This window comes from Protopterus annectens, chromosome 3.part1 (assembly GCF_019279795.1).
Source record: "Protopterus annectens isolate FY-2018-M chromosome 3.part1, PAN1.0, whole genome shotgun sequence".
NCBI classification, from domain to species: domain Eukaryota; kingdom Metazoa; phylum Chordata; order Ceratodontiformes; family Protopteridae; genus Protopterus; species Protopterus annectens.
The window spans coordinates 329,556,483-329,582,569 of record NC_056732.1 but is presented as its reverse complement, the minus strand read 5'-3'; the positions used below and the strand labels follow the sequence as shown (position 1 = coordinate 329,582,569).

General features: G+C 37.1%; 1 protein-coding gene across 1 annotated transcript in view; it reads left to right on the top strand.

The window, feature by feature from the left end:
- LOC122797666 (vitelline membrane outer layer protein 1-like) overlaps nucleotides 1–26,087 on the top strand; it is a 190,691-nt gene that overhangs the window by 119,027 nt on the left and 45,577 nt on the right. The window contains exons 2-3 of the mRNA XM_044066207.1: nucleotides 17,468–17,619; nucleotides 17,699–17,805. Coding sequence (XP_043922142.1) covers nucleotides 17,468–17,619; nucleotides 17,699–17,805 — 259 coding nt within the window. The remainder of the gene's footprint in view (nucleotides 1–17,467; nucleotides 17,620–17,698; nucleotides 17,806–26,087) is intronic.

Below are 26,087 nucleotides of genomic sequence, written 5' to 3'. Positions count from 1 at the left end.
ATTCAAGGCTATGGCGAATTAGTGGATACTCATCCAGGTCACATCTGAAGAAAGATAGTACATCATGCTGCTTAATTTTCAAGTGGAGTCTATTCTAGAGGTGGGGAAGGTTCTGCATAATGTACCTATCTCTCAACTGTGTTTTATTTGTCTCTTGGTAAAGATTTTGATCCCTGGTTCTGGTATTTGTGGGACTATTTGGTTTGTGGAGATAAAAGATATCCAGGATCACTGTGTCCCTAATGACATGGAAGGCAAGGCACAGATCTCCTCTCAGGAGTCTATAACATACTGAATAAAGGGATGGTGCTTTAGTTCTTTTCTGATAGCTTAGTTTTTTTAAGAAAGTGATCTTCTTAGGAGCCTCTTTCTAATTCTTTGATATGTCTAGTGAGCTACATCCCAAATGGGGCATTGTATTCAATAATTATCCCAATCAATGCTTAATATAAAGGTACAGATTCTTGAGATTTGAGTGATATTCCTTTGGAAATTAGCTGTGCTAAGTACAAGGATTTTCTGACTACTGTCATTAAATGGTGATCAAAAGAGAGGAGATTATTACCCAAGGACCAGGATACCTGGCAACATTCACATTTTGAAGTGGTGTATTGTGTATGCTGTTTGCAGGGAAAGGGTGTTTCTACCAAATGTGACAGTATTGTACTTTTAAGCTTTTAATGTGAGCCCATTGTTAGTGCACAAGGTATTTAGAAGTGTAAGTCCTTACTGAAGGCCTTGGGCATCAGGAGGCTTTCACAATGACTCCCAGTTTGCAGTTGTCTACAGACTTAGTTAGCCAAAGGCCTTAACTCATGGTCTGAAGATTGGAACAGTAAATGTTGAAAAAAGAAGATGCAGCACTTAGCCTCATGAGACACCATTGGACACCTTCATACTCTCTTGATATGGAACCTGCCAAATGTACTGTGTAGTTTCTGTCTTTATCTGACTGCCTAGCTATCTCTAGATCTATCTGTAATTGTCATAAGCAGACAAGTAAACTTCTGAACCCAAATATTCAGGAAAACTATACAAATTCCGTTGTACAAACTTTTCCCAAACAGAGAGTTTCCACAGTGATGAAGTAGCTTTCCAGATAAACTTGTGCAGTGGTATTCACCCATTTAATGAACAAGATGGGTATATTTTATGCTAAGAACTCTGAAAGCTTGTTTAGATAGTATTGATAATTGTTAGTTATAAGACTTAATTTATGTTAGTGAACATGCACAGTGTTTGTATGTTTGCTAAATTATTATATTTTGAGCTTAATTTTCAATACACCTTTCTGGGGCACCTCTTGAGGAACACCATTTATTTATTGATTGATTTATTTCAGTTTATTAACCAGGGTAGGACAATGATCATTCAAGTGCACTTCCAGATCCTGTGCTGGAGCAATTACTTCCTAAACAATCCAAACAGAAAACATAATGAAATGCTGAGAGAAATTTGAACAAAGAATAAAACTAATGCAAATATAATATAAAAAAATACTGTAAAAAGTCCTAAACTAAGTAACATTTTTAAGCATGGTACAAACTACCTAATTAAATAATTTATAATGGAATAACACAATTCTACTATGAATTGATGATTTCCAGAAAGATGACAATCCAAAATATCAGAATATGATGCCTGAATCACAGAAGAGTGAAAAATTGTATGTGGATATTGCAGAGAGGCAAGCCCCATTGCGCTCCTTGAACGTCTATATACCAACTCCAGCATTGTACTAACTCAAAGAAAGAAGGAATCTCCCAAAAGAAGTGAATCATTGCTGGCACACACTTAGAAATCATGCCAGCAATGACTTCCTATGGGAAAAAGAGATTAATGTTCTATCATTCGATATCTTTTTCTGTGCGCAAATGAAGCTCAAACACTATAGAGGAGCAGACAAATACAAACTATCGGAAGTAGGAAATGTGGATATCTACAGAAATATTTATTACATAATCAACTGCCTAGTCAGTTAATTATAGTGTATTTGAAATAAAAAATATTTAAATCAGGAACAAGAAAAGAAAAATAATTTGATAGGGTGAAAGAAAAAATAAATATAATTAATGAAAAAGGGAAGAAAGGTGTGGATTAATTATTTAAGGGGATGATCATCAGTGAAGCATTTATGTTTGGCTGAGTTAAATGAATAATTTTTAAGAGTTTTAAGAAAGACTGCTTAGGATTTATTACTCCTTAGATGGGTAAGAAAGGCCACTCATAGTGTGAGAACAACTACAATGGCATAGAGGGATAAAGCCTACCAGCCCAGGTAACTCAGGTTCAGTCAATGGTTGGCTAGCCATTACGGCAGAAAGGAAGGGTGTGCCCATCCTTGTGGGGGGGGCATGCTCTTTGACACACCATCACAGGTCAGGAGACTTGAAAGGAATGCTGTATTGGGGGGGGTTGGCTCAAGGCTGAGGACACAAGGAGGCATGGCCAAGGTGTGGCACAGCCCACTGCACACCACTCCCTAGGTGCAGGACAATAGTCCGTAAGAGTGGGGAATTCAGCAGAAAAATACTCCCAAGCATCAATCTTCTCACCAGACCCACAGATGGGTTGGGATTAGCCTGAGGGACCCTGTGAATGAGGGCAAGACCTAGGAGTAGCTGAAGGTCAGATGAAGGGAGAGAAAAAATACACCACAACAATCAGAAAAGCTGTGATTACTCCCAGAAAGGTTGTTATGGTGAGTACAAAGTGTGGGTGTGCTTGAAGGACCATTACCATTCTGTTCTGTGCAAAAGATGATTCCCAACATAGTAACTACACAATCACCTTACAGGATTGAATTTGCAGAAACAGTAAAATGAAATGAATTGCTAAAGTGTATACTCTGAAAGTCTGATATGAAAGTTGGGCTTAATTTGGTAGAGAAGTATAATAGGTTTTTGTATCTTGGATCCATAGTTTCATTTTTTATGATGCCTTCTTTCATAAACTTTGTTATTGTGATTATACAGTTCTAGTCTACAATGCAAGTGTAGCACCATTCTGCAAAATGCCATCCCAGCTGTATACTTACATTGTTACTACTTTGTGATGGAAATGTTAAAACCATGGGCAAAAGATACTGAAAACAACCAAAGCTGTGTGCTTATGCTACATTTAGTGCACTTTACTCATTTTGCTAATTATTACTATATTGATAGAAACCAAAACATGGTCACTTTTTTGCAGTGCATCATAAAGTTAATATTTGCACATGATGGTAAACATCGCTGTTGTATCTTGACTAGTGACTGTTTCCTTTCCTGACACATTTTCTAACAAGTCATACATCTGCATGCGGCTAGTCCCACATTTTTAACAACTGTTGCCACAGCCCTACTGCAAATTTTATTTATTTATTTAACATTTGTCGACTGGGAAAGTCTGACTAGTTCAGAGCCTATTTTCTGTGGAAGCCTGGGGAGAAATGCTCCAGACACATTTCTTTGGAAGTGTGGGAGGAAACCGGAGTACCTGGAGAAAACCCATGTGACCATAGGGAGGACATGCAGACTCCGCACAGAAGGCATCCCAGCCAAGAATCGAGCCAGAGAACCTCTTGCTGTGAGGGAATGTTAACCACTGCACCACTGCGCCACCCTAATGCAACTCAAATTCTGCAGTGATTTATGATTTCTTGTTTTAATCATCTCTAACTGATAAAATTACAAGCTGACACACATAAGGGAAGAAATGCTTTTTTTTATTTTGAAATAAGATATGTTGCCTTGATTTTACTTGCATTGTTTGTTTTGTATTTTATTCTTGGATTATAAAATGATTCAGCTGTGACCACTTACAAAATAGCTCCATTTAAACTGACATAGATAAGTTTATTCATTCGATGTTCTTTGTGATTGATAGTCAGCTGACAGTGTTACATAAGTTTTAGTAATTGTAGATCATTATGTGTAATGTTCCTATTGAGCCACTGTAGCTAGATAGCAAGCGCATATAAGTACTGAGCACATGCGAGAACAGTGCCATTTTATACAATCAGATAGAGTGAATGCAGGCATGAATGGAGATGCACATGCAAGTGTGTCTGAAGTAATGTGTGAGCCAGTTAACTTGAATATACAAGTTCTAATTACAGTTCCTGACAATGTTTCTGTACAATAAATTTCTTGAACCCATATACTGCTTTATCATCTCTTTTGAATACATGAGACAAGCGACATGGTGTCAGAAGTGGCATGTCTAAAATGACAGGGTGCCAGGTGGAATCTGAAGTTGAAGCAACACACAAGCAATGAGGCACACAGTTAGAAGTGGAGGAATATACCGGAGTGAACTCGCAAACAGGTCAGTGGTTATTCAAAGGTACTTAAATTCATTTAAATGATTTTTCAGTCGACTGAATGCTTCGCCAAGTATTCACAAAGTTTGAAATAATTATCGAGATAATGAAATATCCAAAACTGTGACATGCTGATAAAAATATCAGAAATAACTACAAAAGTGTTCAAAATAACTTCTGAAATGTTTAAGATGTATGAAAGGGCTAAAATGACCACATTTTTTCCCAATGTACTATTTTTTCACATTAACTAAAACTATTCAAGGTGTCTGAAGTTTCTGGAATATTTGCAGTGTCAGACTGAAGCCTATTTAAAGGGATTGTTGTGTATTTGTGCATACTTGCAGGTACCTGGTCTTTGCTTATGTCTAAATGTATTTTGTTGTTATGGCAGAGGGATTTTGCAGACCTGAACCGCTGGTGTTTGATAACAATATTGCACAGAATTGGAGAGTGTTTGAACAAGAATATGATATTTTCATACAGGCTGCTTTTTCTGATAAAGACCAACATACAAAAGCCTTCATACATCTTAATTTAGCAGGCATGAAAGCCATTGAAAGGGAATGCTCACATGTGTATGCACCTGCCATGTATGCAGGGGAGGGAGAGAACTGCCATATCATGATTCAGGCTGAAACGTGGAGAGTCCCTGAGTGCTTAAAAATGTGTAACCCTCAAACAAATATTACAATGGAAAGGCACATACTTTACACAAGAAATCCAAAGCCAGGTGAAACTATAGCAGCATATATTACCGACTTGAGAAATAAAGCTAAAACGTGCAGATCTGGCGATTTGCGAGTTGAGTTGATAAAGGACAGACTTGTGTGTGGTGTTAATAATGATGCAATGACAAAGATTTTGCTTCGAGATAGTGATTTAACATTGAGCAAAGCCATAGAGATTTGTCAAATATACAAGCTTACAGAAAAACACACAATATGCTTACAAATGAGAAAAGTATGCATGCTGTCTCTCATTAGTGTGAGACATAAAGCTAAGACAAAAAAGCAAAATAAAGCAAAGGTTGTGTCACCACCTAACTCTAACCATAAACTGAATACAGCCACAACAAACAACCTTATTGTTAACTGTTGTGTCGTAATTGTGGAGACAACCATGAACCTAAACAAGAAAAGTGCTTAGCTTTTGGTCAGCAATGTTACAAATGTAAAAAGTGGAATCATTTCAAAAGGCTTTGTAAGTCTAAATTGGCACATATTTTTAATAAAAGAGAGCAATGAAAGAAGCAAGTAGATCAGTTAGACAGCCACAAGCAAACTTTTTATGTTGATGGTGTATCTGTTATTGATGAAACAATTAATACAGTGAACTATCAGCTAACTGATAATTTGGCAGCAAATGGTGAAATAGTTTGTACTGTTCAGATTAATGGAAAACCGGTAGAGCTTAAAGTAGATACTGGATCTAAGTGTAATGTTATATCAGCACAAATGTTTGCCAAAGGGAAAGCTGGTGAGAAACTTGATTCAGCAAAGTGTGCAAAACTAGTTGCTTATGGTGGTGAAAAGATCCAGGCTGATGGCACAGTAGTTCTCACATGCCATTCTGCTGGGAACAGCTATGACTTGCAGTTTTACGTAGTCAAAAGACACGTGCAGTCACTGCTAGGCCTCAAAGATAGTTTGAGACTGGAAATGATTTCATTTAACAAAGAAGTCCACCATATAAGTTTGAACAACCATGATAGTTTTACACAGAATATTTTTGTGAATATGCTGATATTTTCAAAAATGAGCTTGAAAAGCTACCAGTAACATATTCCATGAGGATAAAACATGAAGCAAGCCCAGTTGTATGACCAAAAAGGAAGTTTCCAGTAGCAATGCAGAGTAAAGTGAAAACAGCACTAGACAAAATGGTGACTTTAGGTGTAATAACTCCAGTAAAAGAACCAACTGAATGGGTATCCTCCATGGTCGTAGTGTATAAGAAAAGCTCCAATGATATTTGAATATGTATTGATCCCAGAGATTTAAACAAAGCACTTAAATGCCCTCATCATCCGATGCACACAGTAGAAGAAGTAGCACTGTTATGCCAAATGCCAGTATTTTTTCACTCTTAGATGCAAAAATTTCATTTTGGCAAATTTTGCTGGCTCACAAATCTTCATTGTTAACTATTTTCAGTACACCATTTGGAAGGTACAGATTTTTGAAAATGCCATTTGGAATAAATTCTGTCAATGAAGTATTTCAACATGCAATGGAGCAAATTATTTCAGGTTATCCATGTGCTATCACAGTAGAAGACATTATTGTAGTGGGCAATGATAAAGACAGACATGACAGAAACCTTTAGAAATTTCTAGGCCATGCACGTGAAGTAAATATTAAACTGAATCCTCAGAAATATAAATTCAAGCTGAGAGAAGTTACTTATGTGGGTCATTTGTTTACTAGTTCTGTCTTATAACTAGATCCATCTAAGTAAACAGCAATTCTTGAAATGCCAATTCAAGGTAGTGTCACATCTTTGCAACGTTTTATAGGTATGGTCAACTATTTAGGAAAGTTCATCCCAGACTTAAGTAAGCTTTCAGCACCGTTATGTGAGTTGACATGCAAGAATGTAAACTGGTTTTGATTAGAACAGCACCAAAGTGCATTTGACGTTCTGAAACAGAAAATTGTCAGTCTGCCCACTTTGAGATATTATGATGTTCATAAACCTGTAACTCTTTCATGTGATGCTTATAAGTATGGTCTTGGTGCAGCATGCCTTCAGGATGGCATACCAGTAGCCTATGCATTCAAAACTTTAACCCAAACTGAGATGCAGTACACACAAATTGAAAAAGAGCTTTTGGCAGTAGTGTTCACGTGTTTGAAGTTCAATGATTATATTTATTGCAAACCTTTTGAAATAGAGACTGATCAGCCTGTAGTGACAATTTAAAAAAAAAAGCCAATACATTCAGCCCCAGCACGCTTGCAACACATTAAAATAGCAAAAGTACAATTTCAATATTGTTTACACAAAAGGCAACTACTTATACCTTGCTGATGCTTTGTCAAGAGCACCCAGACAAATCACAGACTTGTATGACAATGAGAAACCAGACTTGGAAGTCATGGAAGTTAACAATTTTCCTCATCATGTCTTGATCAACTTATGCAACACACAGCTTTAGACCCAGTTCTGCAGAAGCTGGCACATTTTATCAGTCAAGGATGGCCAGTCCAACAAACCAGTCTACCACTTGATGTCCAGAAGTATTTTCCTTACTGAGACAAGCTCATGATGGAAGATGGAATCATTATGAAAGGTCCTAAAGTAGTTATTCCTATAGAGTTACAACAGGAATCATAGCTTTCAACCTGGAAACATCAAAAATCTGGACAAAGCCCATGAAAAATAGGTACAAATCTGTATGCTGATTAACAAAAAATTTACGTACATAATTATTTAGCCCCACCCACTCCTGTGGAATTGTGGAATACCAACTTTTAAACGCAAACTAAAGAACAGACAACCAAAATATGATAATGAAACACAAAATAAGAACAATAGTGTTTTATTTATATTAATATTTGAACTTGTGCAAAACTAAAATACAATATTCTTTTAGAAAAATAACAGACTAGGTAAGGCAGGCTGGGCTTGCCTTCATCCTTCTTTAAATAACATAAATATAATCAGAATATTACTGCAATCATCATGTAATAATAGTCACATTTACAACAATGTCAGTGGCATGACAAATGCATCGATACCACCACCACCACACTTACTGTTACTGTCTTGCCTTGCTCTGCCTTAGCTCCAGAGCTTCATATAAGCTAGTTTTCTCTAGGTCTGCTATAAAATGCTTGCCAAGATTTCTTGCCAGCTTCTAACCTGTGCTGCTGCCCTGCAGTCCTATTAGTAGTAATCTGTACTTGAGAATCATGCAGAGACACTCACTCATTGCATCTAGACTGGAAACAGCCGTTGTTACATTTAGCATACTGTTGTCTCTAAGTATATATAATTTATAAATCCTATATTTCTAAACACAATAAACTTGTGTTGTATGGTTTCAGGAGACTCTGCTGTTCTGCATGTGTACTACTACTGCCTGCCTGCCTGTCATTAATACAGTAAGCAAATAAAATAAATAAGCAGCACCCAGTGCCCCAACCACTGTGATGAATAAAAAATAAACAGGACTTGTTTGTGCTTTAATCTCAGCCACTTGAAAGATTTTTTTCAAGCAAATCATGTCCTAAATATCCATTATACAGTAGGCATAAAATCAAACAGCTTTAGCATGATCACATTTACATAGCAACCATCAATAAACACACAGAAAACTCCAGAATAAGAAAGAGGTGTTAATAACATAAGTGTACCTTTTTAAAAAAGCATAGAAATTATTTTAACATGCTAGTAGGCTCCTTCAAGCTTATTGTCGTTTTCTCAATGCAATTGCAAATCTAACACTGTTGGAAAATGCAAACACTTAAATACTAAGCAGCTCTGATTAGATAACACAAAATTGATGGCATTGGTTCATTTGGTTGAGCAAATCTGTTGAAAATATAATTACTTGATGACTGTCTCCCCTTATTATGAAGGATGACTCGAGCATCAAATACATTATACAACCTGTCTCATACATCAACTATACAGCTTTTCACAGAATGTCCAGATTCTTGGCTCATAGTCTTTTCCTCCTAAAATTTTGTGGTTTTCTGGCAAACCACTAGGATGATCAGAGGTTTGAGGACAATTACATTTGAGTTTTACACTTTAAATCCTTCATAAAATGTATGTTAAAACAAACTCTGTTACTCTAGCAACTCTCTAGGTTTAGAGAGTAAGAGCAATATTTAAAATATGTCCCTATGTGTGGTCCTTTGTCCCCCAATTTTATCAGGCTTTGTTCAGATTTCTTACTCTTATCAGGTTGAGACTTGAGAGGTATGTCACTCACCCACCCCTCAGAAATAGCTGGGAAATGCAAGGCCACCTTTATATTTTGTAATGATTATTTATAGCATAAAAATTATGCGTCAGTGCCTACTGCCTGCTGCTGCCGAGAATGGATAGTACCTGTTCAGCTGTTCTGCCTCCACTAGATACTTTGCCTTAGTCTATCTACTGATCTCTTAAGACTCTTATACATATTGTGTGCAATAAGTCAACTATGTTTTCTTATAATTTGATTTAAGTAACATACATGATGTGACATAGTTTGATTAGGTAATGTAAATGTACTTGTACCTAACATCTTTTTATAATTCTAGTTGCAGACAGTTTGTGGCATGTTAACAAACAACATAGAGTAACAATAACATTACTGTAATTTTTTGGCTGCATTTGTAGTAGATGAAAATAAAAGAAACATTTTCCAAAAAAGAACCTTCTTGTGCCAGGGCCCACAGTAACTGCTGTGGACCGGTACTTCTCTTTATCAGTTTTTTATATAATATAATTTTACTTTTTCTTACCTGCTGGTGGAGGATCCGGGGAAAGAACCAGCAGTAGTAGAAGAAGAAATACATTTTTTCATGATTGATCTCACTGCCGCGGCCGTACAGCTCCGAGTCCTTTATGCTGTGTTTTAACTTGTTGTGTTCTTGTTTTGCTGCTCTGCCCATCCTCTGAGCCTCTCTGACTACTGCCGTGCCGGGTGGGAGTCCAGGTTGGGTCAGGAGGAAGTACTTTAAGTGGATCAGGGTCACCGACAGTCACACACTTATTTTAAATAAAAAAAATGTCTGCTGCAAGAGACTACTAGTAGTACTAGTAAGTATAGTATGACTGCCGCACAGCTCCGAGTCCGTTTTTCCACTTCCCACTCAGTAAGTTCCCTCGGTTGTTCAAATTGTTCTGCATCTACTCTACTCTGTTCCACCCCTCTCTCTCTTTATACCCTATCCCAGACAGACTGTTGCAGCATGCTAGATGTGTGAGTGAGGACGAGACCAGCATGTGCAGTGCTAATGTAAATGTAAACAAAACTGGTCTCTCACTCATTCGGGCTGGCAGCAATGGCATGGCAGGCACATACACCAAGATAAAAGATAACTGTAAGTCTGCAAAATATCTATCTTATTTGGTTAACAGTACACCACACACGACACGTCTTCTTGTTTCCATTGTGTTTGTTTGTATATGCTGCTATGCTGTCTTGTCTTTTGTTTGACTGTCTGTTGTTGTTACTTGGAGTTGGATCCTTCCTGATCTTGAATGTTGAAAAATAAGTATACTGTTGTGTTGTCTCTGCTTTTACTGCTTAGTGAGCTCAGGAGTCGAACAGGTCTCTCTTGACTGAAAAGGATCTTTGGACCAGCTGCTCTACCTGTTTTTTGGCTGGTTAAATAGAAAAATTAATAAACAATATACATGTGCTGATGTGTGTCCTTATGTGGAGTTAGAGACTTAGAATGTTTTGCTGGGGTACTACAGTTTGGTTGGTTGATGGTCATGTCTCGTGTGTTACATGTAATCTGCAGTTATTACTGAAGGCTAAAGCTATCAGCTGCTCTGACTCCCTCACTTTCCATTTTCAAATTATGTCCCAGCCTGTGTAAATCATTGAATCAGACCGTGTAAAGTGTGTAGTATGTGCATAATTATCATGGACATGGTGTTACATTCTGCTGCATTTGTTGCTGCTGCAGTATATCCTTCTGATGCCATTTCCACCAAATTAATTTACCTTTTGCATTATGCTGTAGCCTCATTACATTTCCTGGAAATTACCAACCTAAAAACAAATCTCACAATAGTAGCCAGGTTTCAGTGACCGGCCACAGCAGCACAGCCTACGCTATCCATCAGGCAGACAGGCACCCCAAAACAGGTGTGCACACACACTGATACATAGAAAACTACATCTAGAGCCAAGGTCACAGACTCTTAATTTCTTAATTAATTAGTCTCTTAATTTTCAAGTAAATAAATGTGAGAGCCTGAGAGGTGTGATTGTGAATCTGAAATGGGCAAGTAGTAAATATATGCATTGCAACAACATTGTAACCAAAAGACTAGTGATTTTTAAATAACAAGAGGTGAAACTTTCAGGAAATGGGTATACACTATCAGTGACTGAGAGAAACGTTGAACTTGCCAAAAAGAGCTGTGTGGGTAGGGAATGGATTGGAACTGGAAGTTAACAAGTTATATACATACAGAACACAAGTAAAACAGGGAGGAATTGAAGGATTCGCCAGCCTCAGCCAAATTCCAACAGGCTGGCAAGCTGCTCACGAGCTGACGTCACCGCTCACGCCTCTGCGAGATGATGCCAGTCATAAAAAAAAAACACGAAAAAATTTAAAAAAGGCTGGGAAATTCAGAAATGAAGGGGTGCTACTCGGGAATCATGGCATTATTTGGACCTCAAAACCAGAAATAACTGAGTGATTTGGTATGGTTGAGAGGCATGACAGGAATATGTCAAGATCTTACATTGTGGACACCTGGGTACCAAGTCTACCAAAAGAAGGGCAAGAGGCATAGTATTTTGGTCTTCTATGTCAAAATATATAGAGAAGAAAACTCTAGCATGTTCTGTTTGTAACAGTACCAGTCACACCAACAAAAAGAGCCACTTCAGCTAAACCAGATTCCTAAATCACCATGGTCGACAGTTGCTACTGATATTTTCGAATGGAATGGTCAACATTACTTAATGTTAGTAGACTTTTACTTAAATTGGTTTGAAATTGGCCTTCTTCCTAACTTAATGCCCAGACACTGTCATCGCAAAATTGAAGAGACATTTTTCTTTCCATGGTAGTTCACACAAAGTTGTGTCTGACAATGATACACAGTTTACAAGTCAGCAGTTCAAGAAGTTTGCTGAGTGTGGGAGTTTGTCCATGTTACTAGTAGTCCTGAGTATCCACAGTCCAATGGATTAGCTCAGCATGCAGTCCAAAGTGCAAAATGTGTATTAGAGAAATCCAAGAGAGATGGTACCGATGTTTTTCTTAACCTACTCAATCTCGGAAACATTCCCCGAGATAACTTGCTTGGTTCACCTGCTCAGAGATTAATGTCTAGACAAACAAGAACAAGCTTATCAATCAGTAAACAGCTATTGATTCCTAATGCAAAGAACAGTAAAGTGATCAAAACCCAACTTTTGAGCAAACGCTAGTCACAAAAGTCATACTACGATAAATCTAGAAAACCTCTTAGGCCACTAAAACAAGGAGAAATCATAAGGATGCAAACAACCAAAGGATACTGCCCAGTGGGTATTATCAAAAATGTTTGTGAGGAACCGAGATCCTATATTGTTCAATCACAGAAAATGGAATTCAGAAGAAACAGAAGACATATACTTCCAGTTTCTGAACCAGTGACACAGCAGATTGCCTGTGCTAAAGACTCTATTTCTCAGGGCAACCTTACACTTGTTCCCATTTTGCAGGACAGTGTATTTTCCTCAAATAATCCTGATGTTATCCCCGAAGTTCCTATTGAGAAGAATTCCCCAGAGACTGTCCCTGTTGCTAAACCCAGTCAAAGTTTTTATGTAACCAGATCGGGTAGAATTTCCAGACCCAATCAAAAATACACAGCGACATGGACTTGAGTTTGATTATTAATATTAAAATGTTATCTAGCTTATACATTGTCTTTTTCTCCTATTGCATGTTGAACAAATCAAAGAGGGAGGATGTAGATCATTATGTGTAATGTTCCTATTGGGCCATTACAGCTAGATAGCACATGCATATAAGTACTGAGCACGTGTTTGAACAGTGCCATTTTGTACAGTCAGCCAGAGTGAATGCAGGCATGAATTGAGATGCACATGCGAGTGTGTTTGAAGTAAACTGTGAATCAGTTAACTTGAATATACAAGTTCTAATTACAGTTCCTGACAATGTTTAAGTACAATAAATATCTTGAACCCATGCACACTGCTTTATTGTTTTTTTTTAATGCATGAGGCAAGCAACAGTAATGTTACAGCAACTTAAGATAGCTTTATCATTACTGCTGAAGTAAAATGCAGCTTTTAGTGGTGTTTGTATCGATTATCTTTCCAACTTGTTTTTATGTTATACATTTTCATTAAACATCTACTTCATCCTTGACCTTTTGTCACTTGTTTGATAAATGTGTTTCCATGGTCCTTTTCTAGAAGAGTAGAACAGATGTGGCCCTGCATCATAGTTCACAGCCTACAGGTGAACTTGGCTATGCAGACGTTTTTTTTTTTTTATGTTTAATAGTCTATGGTAAATATCTGTTCTTGAAGAGACTGATTATAATACAAACTGTTTCAGTAAGGAACATATTTTTCTCAGTCTTGTGGATAGCCATGTAACAAATGAAGCTATATATTTTTTCACCTTTTAATCTGTTCGTGACATATTAGGCTGGATTTTCAGAGACTTTATCATGCCAAAAGTGACCCGGATTAAGAAAAATGGAAGTAAAACTGCATCCCAAACACAGACTATGCTGGGCCCTAGTTTCAGATGCAGCTTAAGGCAACTTGCAACTGACACAGCTTGTGTTATAGAAATCCCAGTTAGTCCACGATTATATTTTTGGAGTCTCAGTAGCATGTGATCTTGCTATATGCAACAGGCCATTAATCATGGAAGTTTCAGAGCTGTGCACTGCAAACCTTACCACTGTAAATGAATCCTCTGCAGAGACAGTTTTAGCAGAATTGCCATTAGTTATTCTGAGGCATGCATCTCTAGGTATATCCACTGTTAGTTTAAGAAGAAGAACCATGCATACCTTGTCATGCTGCACTTCTGCAGAGTTTAGGACCCCTGAGATGCTGTGCAATGTTTGCGTGAGTTAAACTGTTGAGCACATAGTAACCTCTTAAAATCTGTATACAATAGCTATAGTTCTTACTGCAGCTTACAAACGTACATCTACTTAGTGGCGTATATCTACCAGCATGGTGTGCTGTATGTTATGACCTTCTCAGGTAGTTTTGGAGAAAAAAGGGCAGTTCTTTGTAAGTAAGGCATACTGGGTGTCATACAGGTTTGTCCAAAGTAATTTTAAGCCCAGGAGTAAGGCTCACCTTGTAAAGACCACCACCAAAATAAGGCCCTTTGTTCTTTACACTGTCAGTTTTATATTATTTGGGTAAAAGTGCTCAGTACATTATGGCCTATGAGTTGCAGGAGAGGCTAAAACCATGACTTATTTGGTTGTATGAAGATTAAATTATTAGTAAAAATAATACAACCAACAGTACAGATGAAAAATTATATTCCTTTTACCTGAAGGTGTTGTGCTCTGGAGTTAGTCTATAATTAATGGGGGCTGCAGTGTTTGTCCTTTTGTTGTTTGATGCTGAATCTCATGAGCTTTGCTACTTGAGGGGCTGATCATTTGTATGTTTAAGATTGGTATATATGAGCACAACGTCTTTGTAGTCAGGGTATGCTCCAGTTCTCCAAACTTGCAACTTTGTGGAGAAAGAGCAGTCACACAGCAAGAACAAGGTAGGTGCATTTTTGTGTGTGTGTGTGTGTGTGTGTGTGTGTGTGTGTGTGTGTGTGTGTGTGTGTGTGTGTGTGTGTGTGTGTGTGTGTGTGTGTGTGTGTGTGTGTGTGTGTGTTAATGATTGCTGTTTCTATGAGCACTGATCTGAGAGGGGGCATAATAACACAAATTGGGTATAGGGTGTGCAGAGGAGCGCTTACCACTCTGTAGAAAATGCCTCTTTGATGTTTGTTGAGTTGTGTTTCTCTGTACAGTGTAGAGGCCTAAGTACATGTGTTTTGAAGGTTTGCATATTCAAGCTGTCAGTTTTGGAGAATTTCAGATGAAGAAGTGCAATAATTGTGATGCAAGGTTTCTAGTTTTGAAAACAGGTAGCCAGACTTGAACAAATAGGGACCCCTGCATGTAGTATGAAGAGATTTGCCCCAGCTATTAAACCAGAAAATACTGTCAGCTAGAAAACCAGAAAAAACTGTTTATATTTGTTTTTGTGAGAGCAAGTTGGGGAATTTGTCATACCAAGTGTATCTTCAAAGAGTTCATCTTCAAAGTATTAAGCTGCATCTTTCAGTGTCATTCACATTTTAGTTAGTGGTTTGTGGGAAATGATAGTTAAGGAATGCAGATGAATATATCGAGGGAAATATCAAATTCACTGCAGCTCAATATTCTTGGTGTCAACACCAATTACCGAAAATGAGCAAGGATATTCGGGAGCAAATAGTGATGTTGGTAGCATGCATGAAGAGCTCTATTGGCTGCAGATGAGAAGAATAAAGTTAAAAGCAATAAGGGGTTTTGCTACTGAAGGCAGAAATCACGTAGGTATAGTGAAAAAAAGAGTGCAGAGTTACATGAAATTTAAAAAACATAAAAAGCATGAGAGATCAAAGATAAAAGATTATGGTGGTTTGGGCACACGTGTAGAAAAGCAGAAGACAATCTGTGAGGAAGATTTGGGACAGACAGGAAGAAGGTAAGAGGAAGCGAGGACGTCCAGCAAAGAGGTGGATGGATTGTGTGAAAGAAGATCTGTGACGGTCAGGCATGAGTGTTGAAGAAGGCAGGAGTGCGGTACTGAATCAAGAGAGTTGGAGACAGTTAACATGATACCTCGACCCCAAGTAGAAAAAATGGGAAAAAGGGGGCTGATGATGACGATGATGATAATGATGAGAAAGCATGAGAGAAAACTGAGCCAGCTGTTTGCATTTTACAGGGGGATACAGAGCAGTAGAAATAAATGGAGCAAGAATAATGTTGTATAAAATAATGGGGAAAGTGTGTGGAATAGGTTCATTAGGTAAGATACTAACTATGGAAGAGGGAACAAAGTCGGAAGGAGCACTGTTGGAAAAGGAAGAGATGTATGGAAGTTAGCATAGAGTCAATCCTGTTCCAAGGCAGGGTGCAGTTAGTGGAGAACAGGCAAATTCATAGAGAAAATAAGTATAGTAACTACTTTTGTGGAAATGTTTTATTCAGTCTGTGTGTTATGAACATTTTGATATGCCATTTATTTATTTATATTCTCAGTGTTAGGCGCTTTCAGGGAATCCCAGCTTCTATAATTGATTTTTGTGTTTTGTGCTTCAGTTGTATGAGCAAAAGTATTAAAAATATTTAAGCAAAAAAGGTGCTTACATTCCCTTTAGCAGTAAGACACCACACTATTTCCAGGTGGATATGAACACCTGTCACTGACAAATGACATGCAAGAACATTCATGGCATGATAGGGGCACTAAATGGACTGCTTTCTGTTACAACTGAAGTGAATGGTTAAGGCCTTCGTCTTAATGTACTATAACTACTGTTATGCTTAAAGTCTTAATGGGGCATTGTTGGTAAGCAAAGCATTTAATGCAAATAAACTAACAATCAAATGCGTACTTCCTAGCAAACAAGGTTGTTTAGTCATATCTGTCTGTTGTTTGGGAGGCACTCATGCTAGACCTTGGAAGTAGAGGATTTACATTATATCACAGCTGAAAGATGATCACGTACTTTTGTTACTAGAGTTAAATATAATATTTGGGTTACCTTGACCGTGGGACCTGTATGCAAATGTATTGGCAACATAATTTTCCCATGGCTGCTCAACTTTTATCTGTTAGAAAACCTGCTGGAACACAATTAACACAGGACAATACAGGAAACAATACAAATTATTCTGGAGTCACAGTCATTGCAGAACTAGGAAAAAGTACATGGTGAAAAAGAAATCATCATCTTATAAAAACAAGAACATGGAAATGACACACAATCAGGAGCTGCTTACTAAAGTGATACATTTTGCTTCATAGGCAGTATTTACTAGTGTTACATTAATTCTACAGTAAAATAAGGGATTGATCTAAGGAAGTTATTTTTATAGGAAATGGTTGGATCTGTTGGGTCAACAGGGTGACAAATAAACCATGTATGCATAACAGAAATGTTATTTTGTGTTCTGTAGCTCACCTGTGGCAAGTTTCTCACTTGAGTTAATTATTTACAGACTTTCAGACTGTATTTGCTAATTGATCACCTTGACGAAGTCATTTAGAACAACATTAATTATTTTAATCAGAAAATATTGATCAATAAAGCTATTTAAATAGCAAGAACAGATCAGCAAAGCTCCTTTCCTTACCTGTCATTACTGTTAATGTAAACATGAGGTCGATTTGTATTTTCATTTGTATTGCATTTGCATTTTTGTCTCAAGCCTATAGTCAGCATACAGTTAAGTCTAATGGCCTTTTCACTGGTAGAAAGTACACTTCAATACTAACTGTCACTAATGGTGGGGAATGGGGGAATTGGACATGGATCGACATGTGCCCAGAAGGGTCCTATGCCACTGGGTTTAGTTTAAAGGTAAATGAGCTAACATTTGCCCAACAACAGTAATTAAGTTTAGGCAGCTTTACTTTATTGTTTGGGATTTTATGTTTAGGTTGAAGAATACCGAGGGGCTAGTGATGATACTGCCCTAAATGGAATTCGTTTATTCTGTTCCACTGCTGAGGGTTCCAAATATACTGTCGAATCAAATGTTGGAAGGTAAGAAAATAATGCATGCCAATATTTGAAAAAGATATCTCTAACTTTTCTTAAACAGTTTGTAAAAGAGTGTTTTTATAGAAGATTTTATGAAGAGTTATTCTCTTGTAACAATGACTAGTGGGCTTAACCTGATCAGCCCAAGCAAATAAATAACCAATGACCAGAGACATTTCCTTTTCTTTCTGAGGATCATGTTCACACTATCTTGTATTAATTTTGCAATATATTTAAAACAATATAGTGCATGCTAAAATAATAATAGAGTTTGTTATAAAAAGGGTACTGCATTATTTCACTCTGTTGACATATATATTTCTTTGTGACATTTATTGAGAGTAACTTAATTTTGTGTATGGTCAGCTGCTGTACCAGTGACTCCAGGTGACACAGTCCATCGTGAACTATGATTTCCTGTGATTATTCTATTGTGTTGGGAGATGCTTTAAGCTATACCCCTCACCTGTCCAGAATTTTGCAGAATGTCTCTGATTTTGATTAATTTTATCCTGTTCCTCATATTTTATTTTTCTGGTAAATTACTGAGCACTGCAATCAGCAAATAATACCAGACGTAAGATTTTCATACTTCTTATTGTTTAGAAACTGCATATTGATGCAAAACATATTTTCCTATTAACTTTCTAAGCAAACTAAAGTTATATTTAAAAACTGTCCCAGATTTTGGGCATTTATATCCCCCCATTATTGTTTGACTTTGTGAAGATTACTTGAGCAAAACATTTTGTAAGGTATATCTTTAGTTGTGGTGGAGATTTGCAGTAGCCAGCACCTGATGCAGAGCTTTACAAGTGCAATGCCACAACTTTTCACTAGATTGCTTACATAAGTTGACCTTGCAGACAGTAATTTCTTCCAAAGAAATGATTTTTAACACTGATTAGGAGGGGGCAGAGAAGAAAGAGAAAAATTGTGGAGAAATAAGTGCAAACAAAGGAAATTAAAATGTAATAATGACAGTAGTTTAATTTCCATTTGGCAGATATATATATATATATATATATATATATATATATATATATATATTATATATATATATATATATATATATATTATATATATATATATATATATATATATATATATATATATTAAAGTGTAAAAATGTAATTATATCCTGTAACTTTGCAACTCCAAAGCCCCCCACCAAATATTTAACTTCTACTGATATCTGTGAGTAAGACAGGCAAAAGCCGTTATGGAAACAGACTACAAAATCTGGATACATGTCTTGGCATTACCCAGACAATTTTGTTAACATGCCCATTTTCTGTAGACTCACAATGAGCTGCTATAGCACCTCTTTCCTTTCTTTCCTTGCATCCAAGATTCCCTTATTTCTGTTGCAGACATTGAAAGTTTCACCCCAGTGTGTCCCTTGTAATTCAACAGACATGCCATTCTTCATCTCCATTTCAAAAGATTCTTCTTCCAATCACACCTAAACTCAATCACTTTTCTCCTTAAGATGATCCCTTCTCCAGGAATGCAATCAGCACTGAAACAGTTTCTACTCATGCAGTGGGTTTAATGCATAAAGTAATTAAAGATCTCTGGCTACAGTGAAGCATATGCTGTTCACATACCTCACGATGAAGTAAATATAAAGATTTATAATATGACATTCTGGCATAACTCTCAGCTATATCTTATTTTGCAGAATGTCCCTGATTTTACTTCATGTTTTTGCTCCGTCCCTCTGATTTTTTTTTTTTTTGGTAAATTAGAGGATTACAGTCAGTCGGCAATACAAAACATTAGAATTTCATACTTGTTGATGCAAAACATGTTGTTCTATTAAAATTCTAAGTGAATTAGAACAATATTTACAAATCATCACTGATTTGGGGCCTTTTTTCCCCTCATTATTTTGGCTTGGTCCAGAATTCACATGCAAAGAGGTTGAAAGCTATACATTCTGGTATTGCTAAGAACTTGTTTCCCTACACCAGAACAGTTATATAAGTTATATACAAGAAATATAGTTATGAGATAAAACTCCTGGCAAATGTTTCAAAATTATATTTCACTTCTGTACAGCATAGTACTGATTGAAGCTGTTTATTGGTGTTATAGCATCACTACAATACTCTTTTTTTTTTAATTATCAGGTAGTTATTATAAAACCATTACTCCAGGATGCTTCTCTTTATTTCTGTATGATCTTGTTTGAACATTGTTGAGATTGACCCAGCCTAATTTTCATAGCCCTACCTATCTCTCTGTTTTACCTCAGTTCTCTTGCTGTCTATTTTTGTGATGTCTCCAGGTCAGGGCAATGTCTCCAAAAAAGTGTTACCAATTATTTATTTCAGACACAATCTCTAACCTTACTATACTACATGAAGCATAACAAAACTTGTTCACTCTCAAATCTGGAAGAATATAGAAAGATGCGATATCCACTCTGAACATCAATGTGGTTTTTGGACTGACATAGCAAAGAAACTGCAACATGGATCTTAGCAGATGATTTTTTTTCCTAAGAGAGACAAAGTCATTATCACTGCCATTTTTGTGACTTCGCTAAAGCTTCTGACCTTATAAACCACAACCTACTAATTGATGGCCTGGCAAAAACAGGCTTTAATGCTAATGCTATTAAATGATTCTTCACTTCCCCTTCAACATAATTTTTTCTCAAATGAAATTAAATTATCTTCCATCTGTACTCCTTTACTGTAAAGTGTCCTACAAGCACCCATATTAGCACCAACTCTCTTCTCCCCCTACATTGACACATTTCCTGTAGAACTCTTTAAGATCAACCTCTTCTTCTATGAAAGTGACATAGCCATCTATAGATCCTCATTTTCAGTCTAACATTTTATGACAACTAGAAAATGCCATCAGCTCTATAATTCTCTGGCTAAATAAATATGGCTTAATCCTAAATCACATAAAAAAGATCTATGAATCCGTGATCTTTGAAGCATAGCCAAAGCACAAACACTGGGGCAGTTGGATAATTGGGCTAGGCTCCTCAGTGGTTTCCTGGATCACATGCTTAGTAACTACCTATGAACCTAACACATTCATATATCTTCTCTTGTCTATCACAGCCCCATCAGGCATCATGTGTGAAACCATATTCCAGTTTACATATATTGGCCTTTAGCTCGATTAGAGCCTGACATTTCACCATCATCTATCCATAACTAGATACAAAATAAATTTACTCATCTTCTGGGCATATAAACTCTCACATTTTCACATCACAAACAAAACACTATTAGTAAGAAAATTCTAATTCCTCCACTTGAATATTGTCTATGTAGGACTACATTTGCCTCTGTTAAAACTTCCATCCATACTGAAAGAGTAAAATATGTATACTCATCACCTTATTCCCCTACTGTGGGCACCATTATACAGTTCTACAAAAAGCAAGATGGTTACAAGTTAGATATGCCTAATCTCTTCCATGGTCATTCTCATTTAAGCTTCTCAAACAAAAATCCTTTCCTCATCTTGCCAACAATCACATGCACACACAGATTACACCTTGCTCTTGCACAATAATGATAACCTGTCCTAAGGCACCCAAGGAACAAGCTGCACTGCTGTGACCATTCTCTCTCTGTATTACCCCCAAACATGTCTGATAGCCTTCCGGCACAACTAAGGAGCCAAACGGATTATTGACTATTCAGAAATCAATGTCACAATTTCCACAAAGAAAAGCCAGTGTTCAGGTGTTTATCAATGCTTAACCATATCTGAGTAGTCACTACCCTCCTCTGCATTCAGCTACCATCAAGTTGTCAGCTATTGCACACCAAAAACTCCCTTAAACTCAAATTCCAAAGTTTCTAAGGAATGGCACCAAAATACAAGCTTCATACCTCTAAAAAGCTTAATTAGTGAAATATCACACTATACCTAGTCTCATGAAGGCCTCAGTCTACAGTTACATTGCTTTCTGTGTTTGCATTTTGCATGCAATTCTGTCTTTGTATGGAATCATCAAAGTTATTTGTGTGAATATTGGTTTCATTTTTATAGTGATCATTCCCAGCTGCTGCTTTATTTTTCATATTACTATTTGCTGAAACATTATTTGTATCTTATGTGTCCAATCTGAATGCACAAGTTTGTTGAAACATTATGTGCATCATTTGTGTACATTGAATGTACTACATTTATTACCAATATGAGCCTGAACTATGCCTGATAAAAGGTCTTTTGTGAATGAGTGCATTACTATATCAATCAATCAGTCAATTAATCAACCAATCAGTTGATATGTGCAGCACTACCTTTATCTTCCTTTTGCTTATAGTGATATCAGTCTACATTCAGCAGAGTCAGGCTGCCAATACTTTTAAGTAACCTGATTTGATAGCCTCAAAAAGCTTTTGTTTTTACTCTTTGCCTGGATCATTTTTTTTCTAGTTTGTACTCGGTTCTACAAACTATAAAATTGATATATCTTTAAGAAATTGCACTATATATCTAGGTTATGTGCAAAACTGACCTATCTTGGGTCAGCACATTACCTTAGTAAAGAAATTAATCAACACAAGACTTAACCCACCATCCATTTCATATCCCATAACTGTAATTTTTATAATTTCAACAGAACTGCTCACTTACAGATCTATTAATTAAAGTCTGCTGTTGTAGTAAGGTATGCAAACAAAGACTTCAGTGAAATGAGGTGACTGAGTTGGAAATAAATGATTTTAGTGACAGTAAAGTGAAATAAACCCATACAGGGGACACATTATCTGTACATGGAAATATGGGACCTTTGTTCCCCTTCCCCATACAAACACAACTGACCTGTTTAGGTGAATGTAGTCTTTGACATTTTTAGCACAGACTGCATTCACTTAGACAATTTCTTAAGAAATGACCAGCAGCCCTCCATCCCGAAGTAACCCACTAGTCATCTTTTCTTGCTAAGAGGGAGTTAATTATTGCCATTATTGTTTATAATAATTCAACTAATCAGACCATATCACTCTTACTGTACCACATCATTTCTCACCCTTTGTTTCATTAAATAATCATTGGGATGCCCAGTTTCCCACCATAAATCCCATGAATTTACCTGCAAGAACCCTGTGCACATTAGTTTAAAAACTTGCTGAAAGTGTACTGTTGGACTCGGTGACTTACTTAATCAACATCCTGTGTGATGCATGAAGCACCTATTAGCATTTTTACCTAGCATTCACTTCAATCAGCACTTGTTAAATTTGTTTTCACAGGGCTGATGCCACTGAAAGTTAAAGATGATCTTTAAACTCAGTGAAAATGTGGTATGCTTCCACAGACTTTAATGGATGCATTCTGCACAGGTGTAGAAATGCATCCATTAAAGTCTATGGAAGAGCCCTTAGATGATGTCACCAAGGAAATTTCTAAACTTGTTTGGGTCATGGTTTGAATAAAAAGTTACCAAAACTTTTTCATTAAAAACATGGCCCAAATAAATATGAAAGGAATATGGCAAGCTGCATCGTATCTAACTTACTGTGTGCCACAATGTACTCTTAAAAGTATAACAATACACTTGAAGTATAGGTAGGCAATGCCCAACAAAATTCTTCTTGAACAAGTTACATTTACTAAGTTATGTGTATTTATAAATGTTTAAAATCCTTAACCTTTGCTGATATGTGATACTTTGCTTCTCACAGGTTACAAGGTATTACATGGTGGGGTTCTTTCACCTAACTTGAGGCATTGTAACTTTATGACTTATATACATGAAAAATATAATGTACAGAATACCTTTACTATGATTATACAAAACACACATATTAGTGAGTCTTACTGTAACTGCACAATAACATTGCTTTTACATTTTATAGGCAAAAACTTCTAAAAGTCCTTATGACACTTATGCTGTACTGAGGACCCAATAAAAAGTGCAAAACATAATATGTCTACAGCTAGTGGGATATGGCTTTATTGCCTGGATGCCTTACTAAATAAAGACTTATAATAAAATAAAAGGTTAGGGGCATTCAGAAACCATGTAGCTGAAACACTTATATATACTTAAGGGGGAATTTTCAAATTTCCTGTGGGCGTCTGCCAAAGGAGGTTATATGCAGTCCCTGGTTTACCAAGGTCTTTCTGAGGTTTTTACCTATAAGGTTTTTCTTTGTGACATTTATACTTTCTGCTTTGTATAAAAAACTTCACTACTAACTTAGTTTGCCATTACTAAGCTGTAGGTTATTATAAGGTTTAAAAGAGAGAAACAGTTTATTTTCCTAAAGTCAATTTGGCCAAATTCTGGTTTGTTGACTTTAACAAAATGGAGCTGCAGTTTGCAGGATTTTTAAGATGTTAGTTTGGTATGTAGGTTATATTTCCCCTTAACAGTATATAACTTACCCCAAGGTGCTAAAATCCTGGAGCTTGCATATAAAGCTAAAGGTGTGTGGTAGGGTAAAGCTTCCAACAACAGATGATTGGTGTAAGCCTTTTTCCTTGCTTCTGTGATGTGTGCATAAACACTTGGCATACATTTTGATGTATGTATGTATGTATATGTATTTATATGTATATGTATGTATATATATAAAACACTCTTATCTGGTCGGCCGCCTTTCTTTACATCTTAGGATCTGACCCCCAGCTGCTGAGTGTACCTGGCCTAGCGTCTTAAACTTTGTTAGAAACCCTTAACCTACAATAATATCTTGTGAACATATCTACCTGGTGAAAGGACTCCCTGCAAACCACATCCTTACTACTACTCTATACCTTAAAGACTTGCCGTCCTGCTTATTGAACCCTGTTTACAAGGAGGCAAGAAAGTTAGAAACCCTTAACCTACAATAATATCTTGTGAACATATCTACCTGGTGAAAGGACTCCCTGCAAACCACATCCTTACTACTACTCTATACCTTAAAGACTTGCCGTCCTGCTTATTGAACCCTGTTTACAAGGAGGCAAGAAAGTTAGAAACCCTTAACCTACAATAATATCTTGTGAACATATCTACCTGGTGAAAGGACTCCCTGCAAACCACATCCTTACTACTACTCTATACCTTAAAGACTTGCCGTCCTGCTTATTGAACCCTGTTTACAAGGAGGCAAGAAAGTTAGAAACCCTTAACCTACAATAATATCTTGTGAACATATCTACCTGGTGAAAGGACTCCCTGCAAACCACATCCTTACTACTACTCTATACCTTAAAGACTTGCCGTCCTGCTTATTGAACCCTGTTTACAAGGAGGCAAGAAAGTATGTTATATCAGATAAAGTGGTAATTTATAAACAATTTGTACATATCTTGAGTCTAGATGCTAACCCAGCCAGGATACCTAGCAGCTATTCCTCCCTCTTTATCCCCTAGCGACTAGAAGCTTTTGTCACTCTTGTGCCTCCTCCTGCTACTATCCCGAGGAGACTTCCCAAACCTTGATACATTTCTCTCTGCCCACCTGCCTCTGTTGGTAACTCTTTCTGTCCACTTCATGCCATTGTAAGCCAGGTTAGCACCTAAATCTTAACCCCTTTCCTGGTATCTAAAGAAGCCAACGCTCTATCCTTTGCTGGTGAACTGGCTTCCTGCCCTATCTCCCTGCTACTCTCTCTGGCCTTTGCTCTCTACCACCACTTACCTCCACGTCCACTATCAACTATCCTCCTACTCCTTCCCTACTAAGGTACACAGCAGTTAGCTGCTTACTGTTAGGTTTTTGCTTACTTCTTGCTCACCTATCTGAACCCGCTCCTTCCCATGGGCTCACCTGGCTCCTCCCTACCTGCCCCCAAATCCCACCCGCCCCCAGTGGTCCTACACTTATTCATCTAGTAGACACTCCCCTATCTTCTCCAATCCACTCAAATTGTTTACTCAATTATCCACGTTGAACCTCTGAAGTGTACTACACACCCACTAATTAACATATCTAGCTCCTCCCCTTCTTTCCTAATCTTCCTACCCTTCCCCATCTGTACCCATACTCTACTTCTTATCCCTTTGCTCACTATCCCTATCTTTACAATGTGTACAACTTTCTTTCCTTCACAACTTAAATTACTTATCTCCTTATCACTTTTATCTTTTCCTCTTCCTTTTCCCTCTAAATACACCTCTACATCTATATCTCCTTTCTCACCTTCTTAAATCTCACCTATCAGCCTAACTACCCACTAGCTAAATATCACAGACTAGCACACTTCAAATCAAAAACTAGGAAAGTATTTAACTGTATTTACAACCTTCCCCTAGCAAAATATTATAACCTCCTCCACTTCCTCTTGCCCGCAGGTATTCACCCC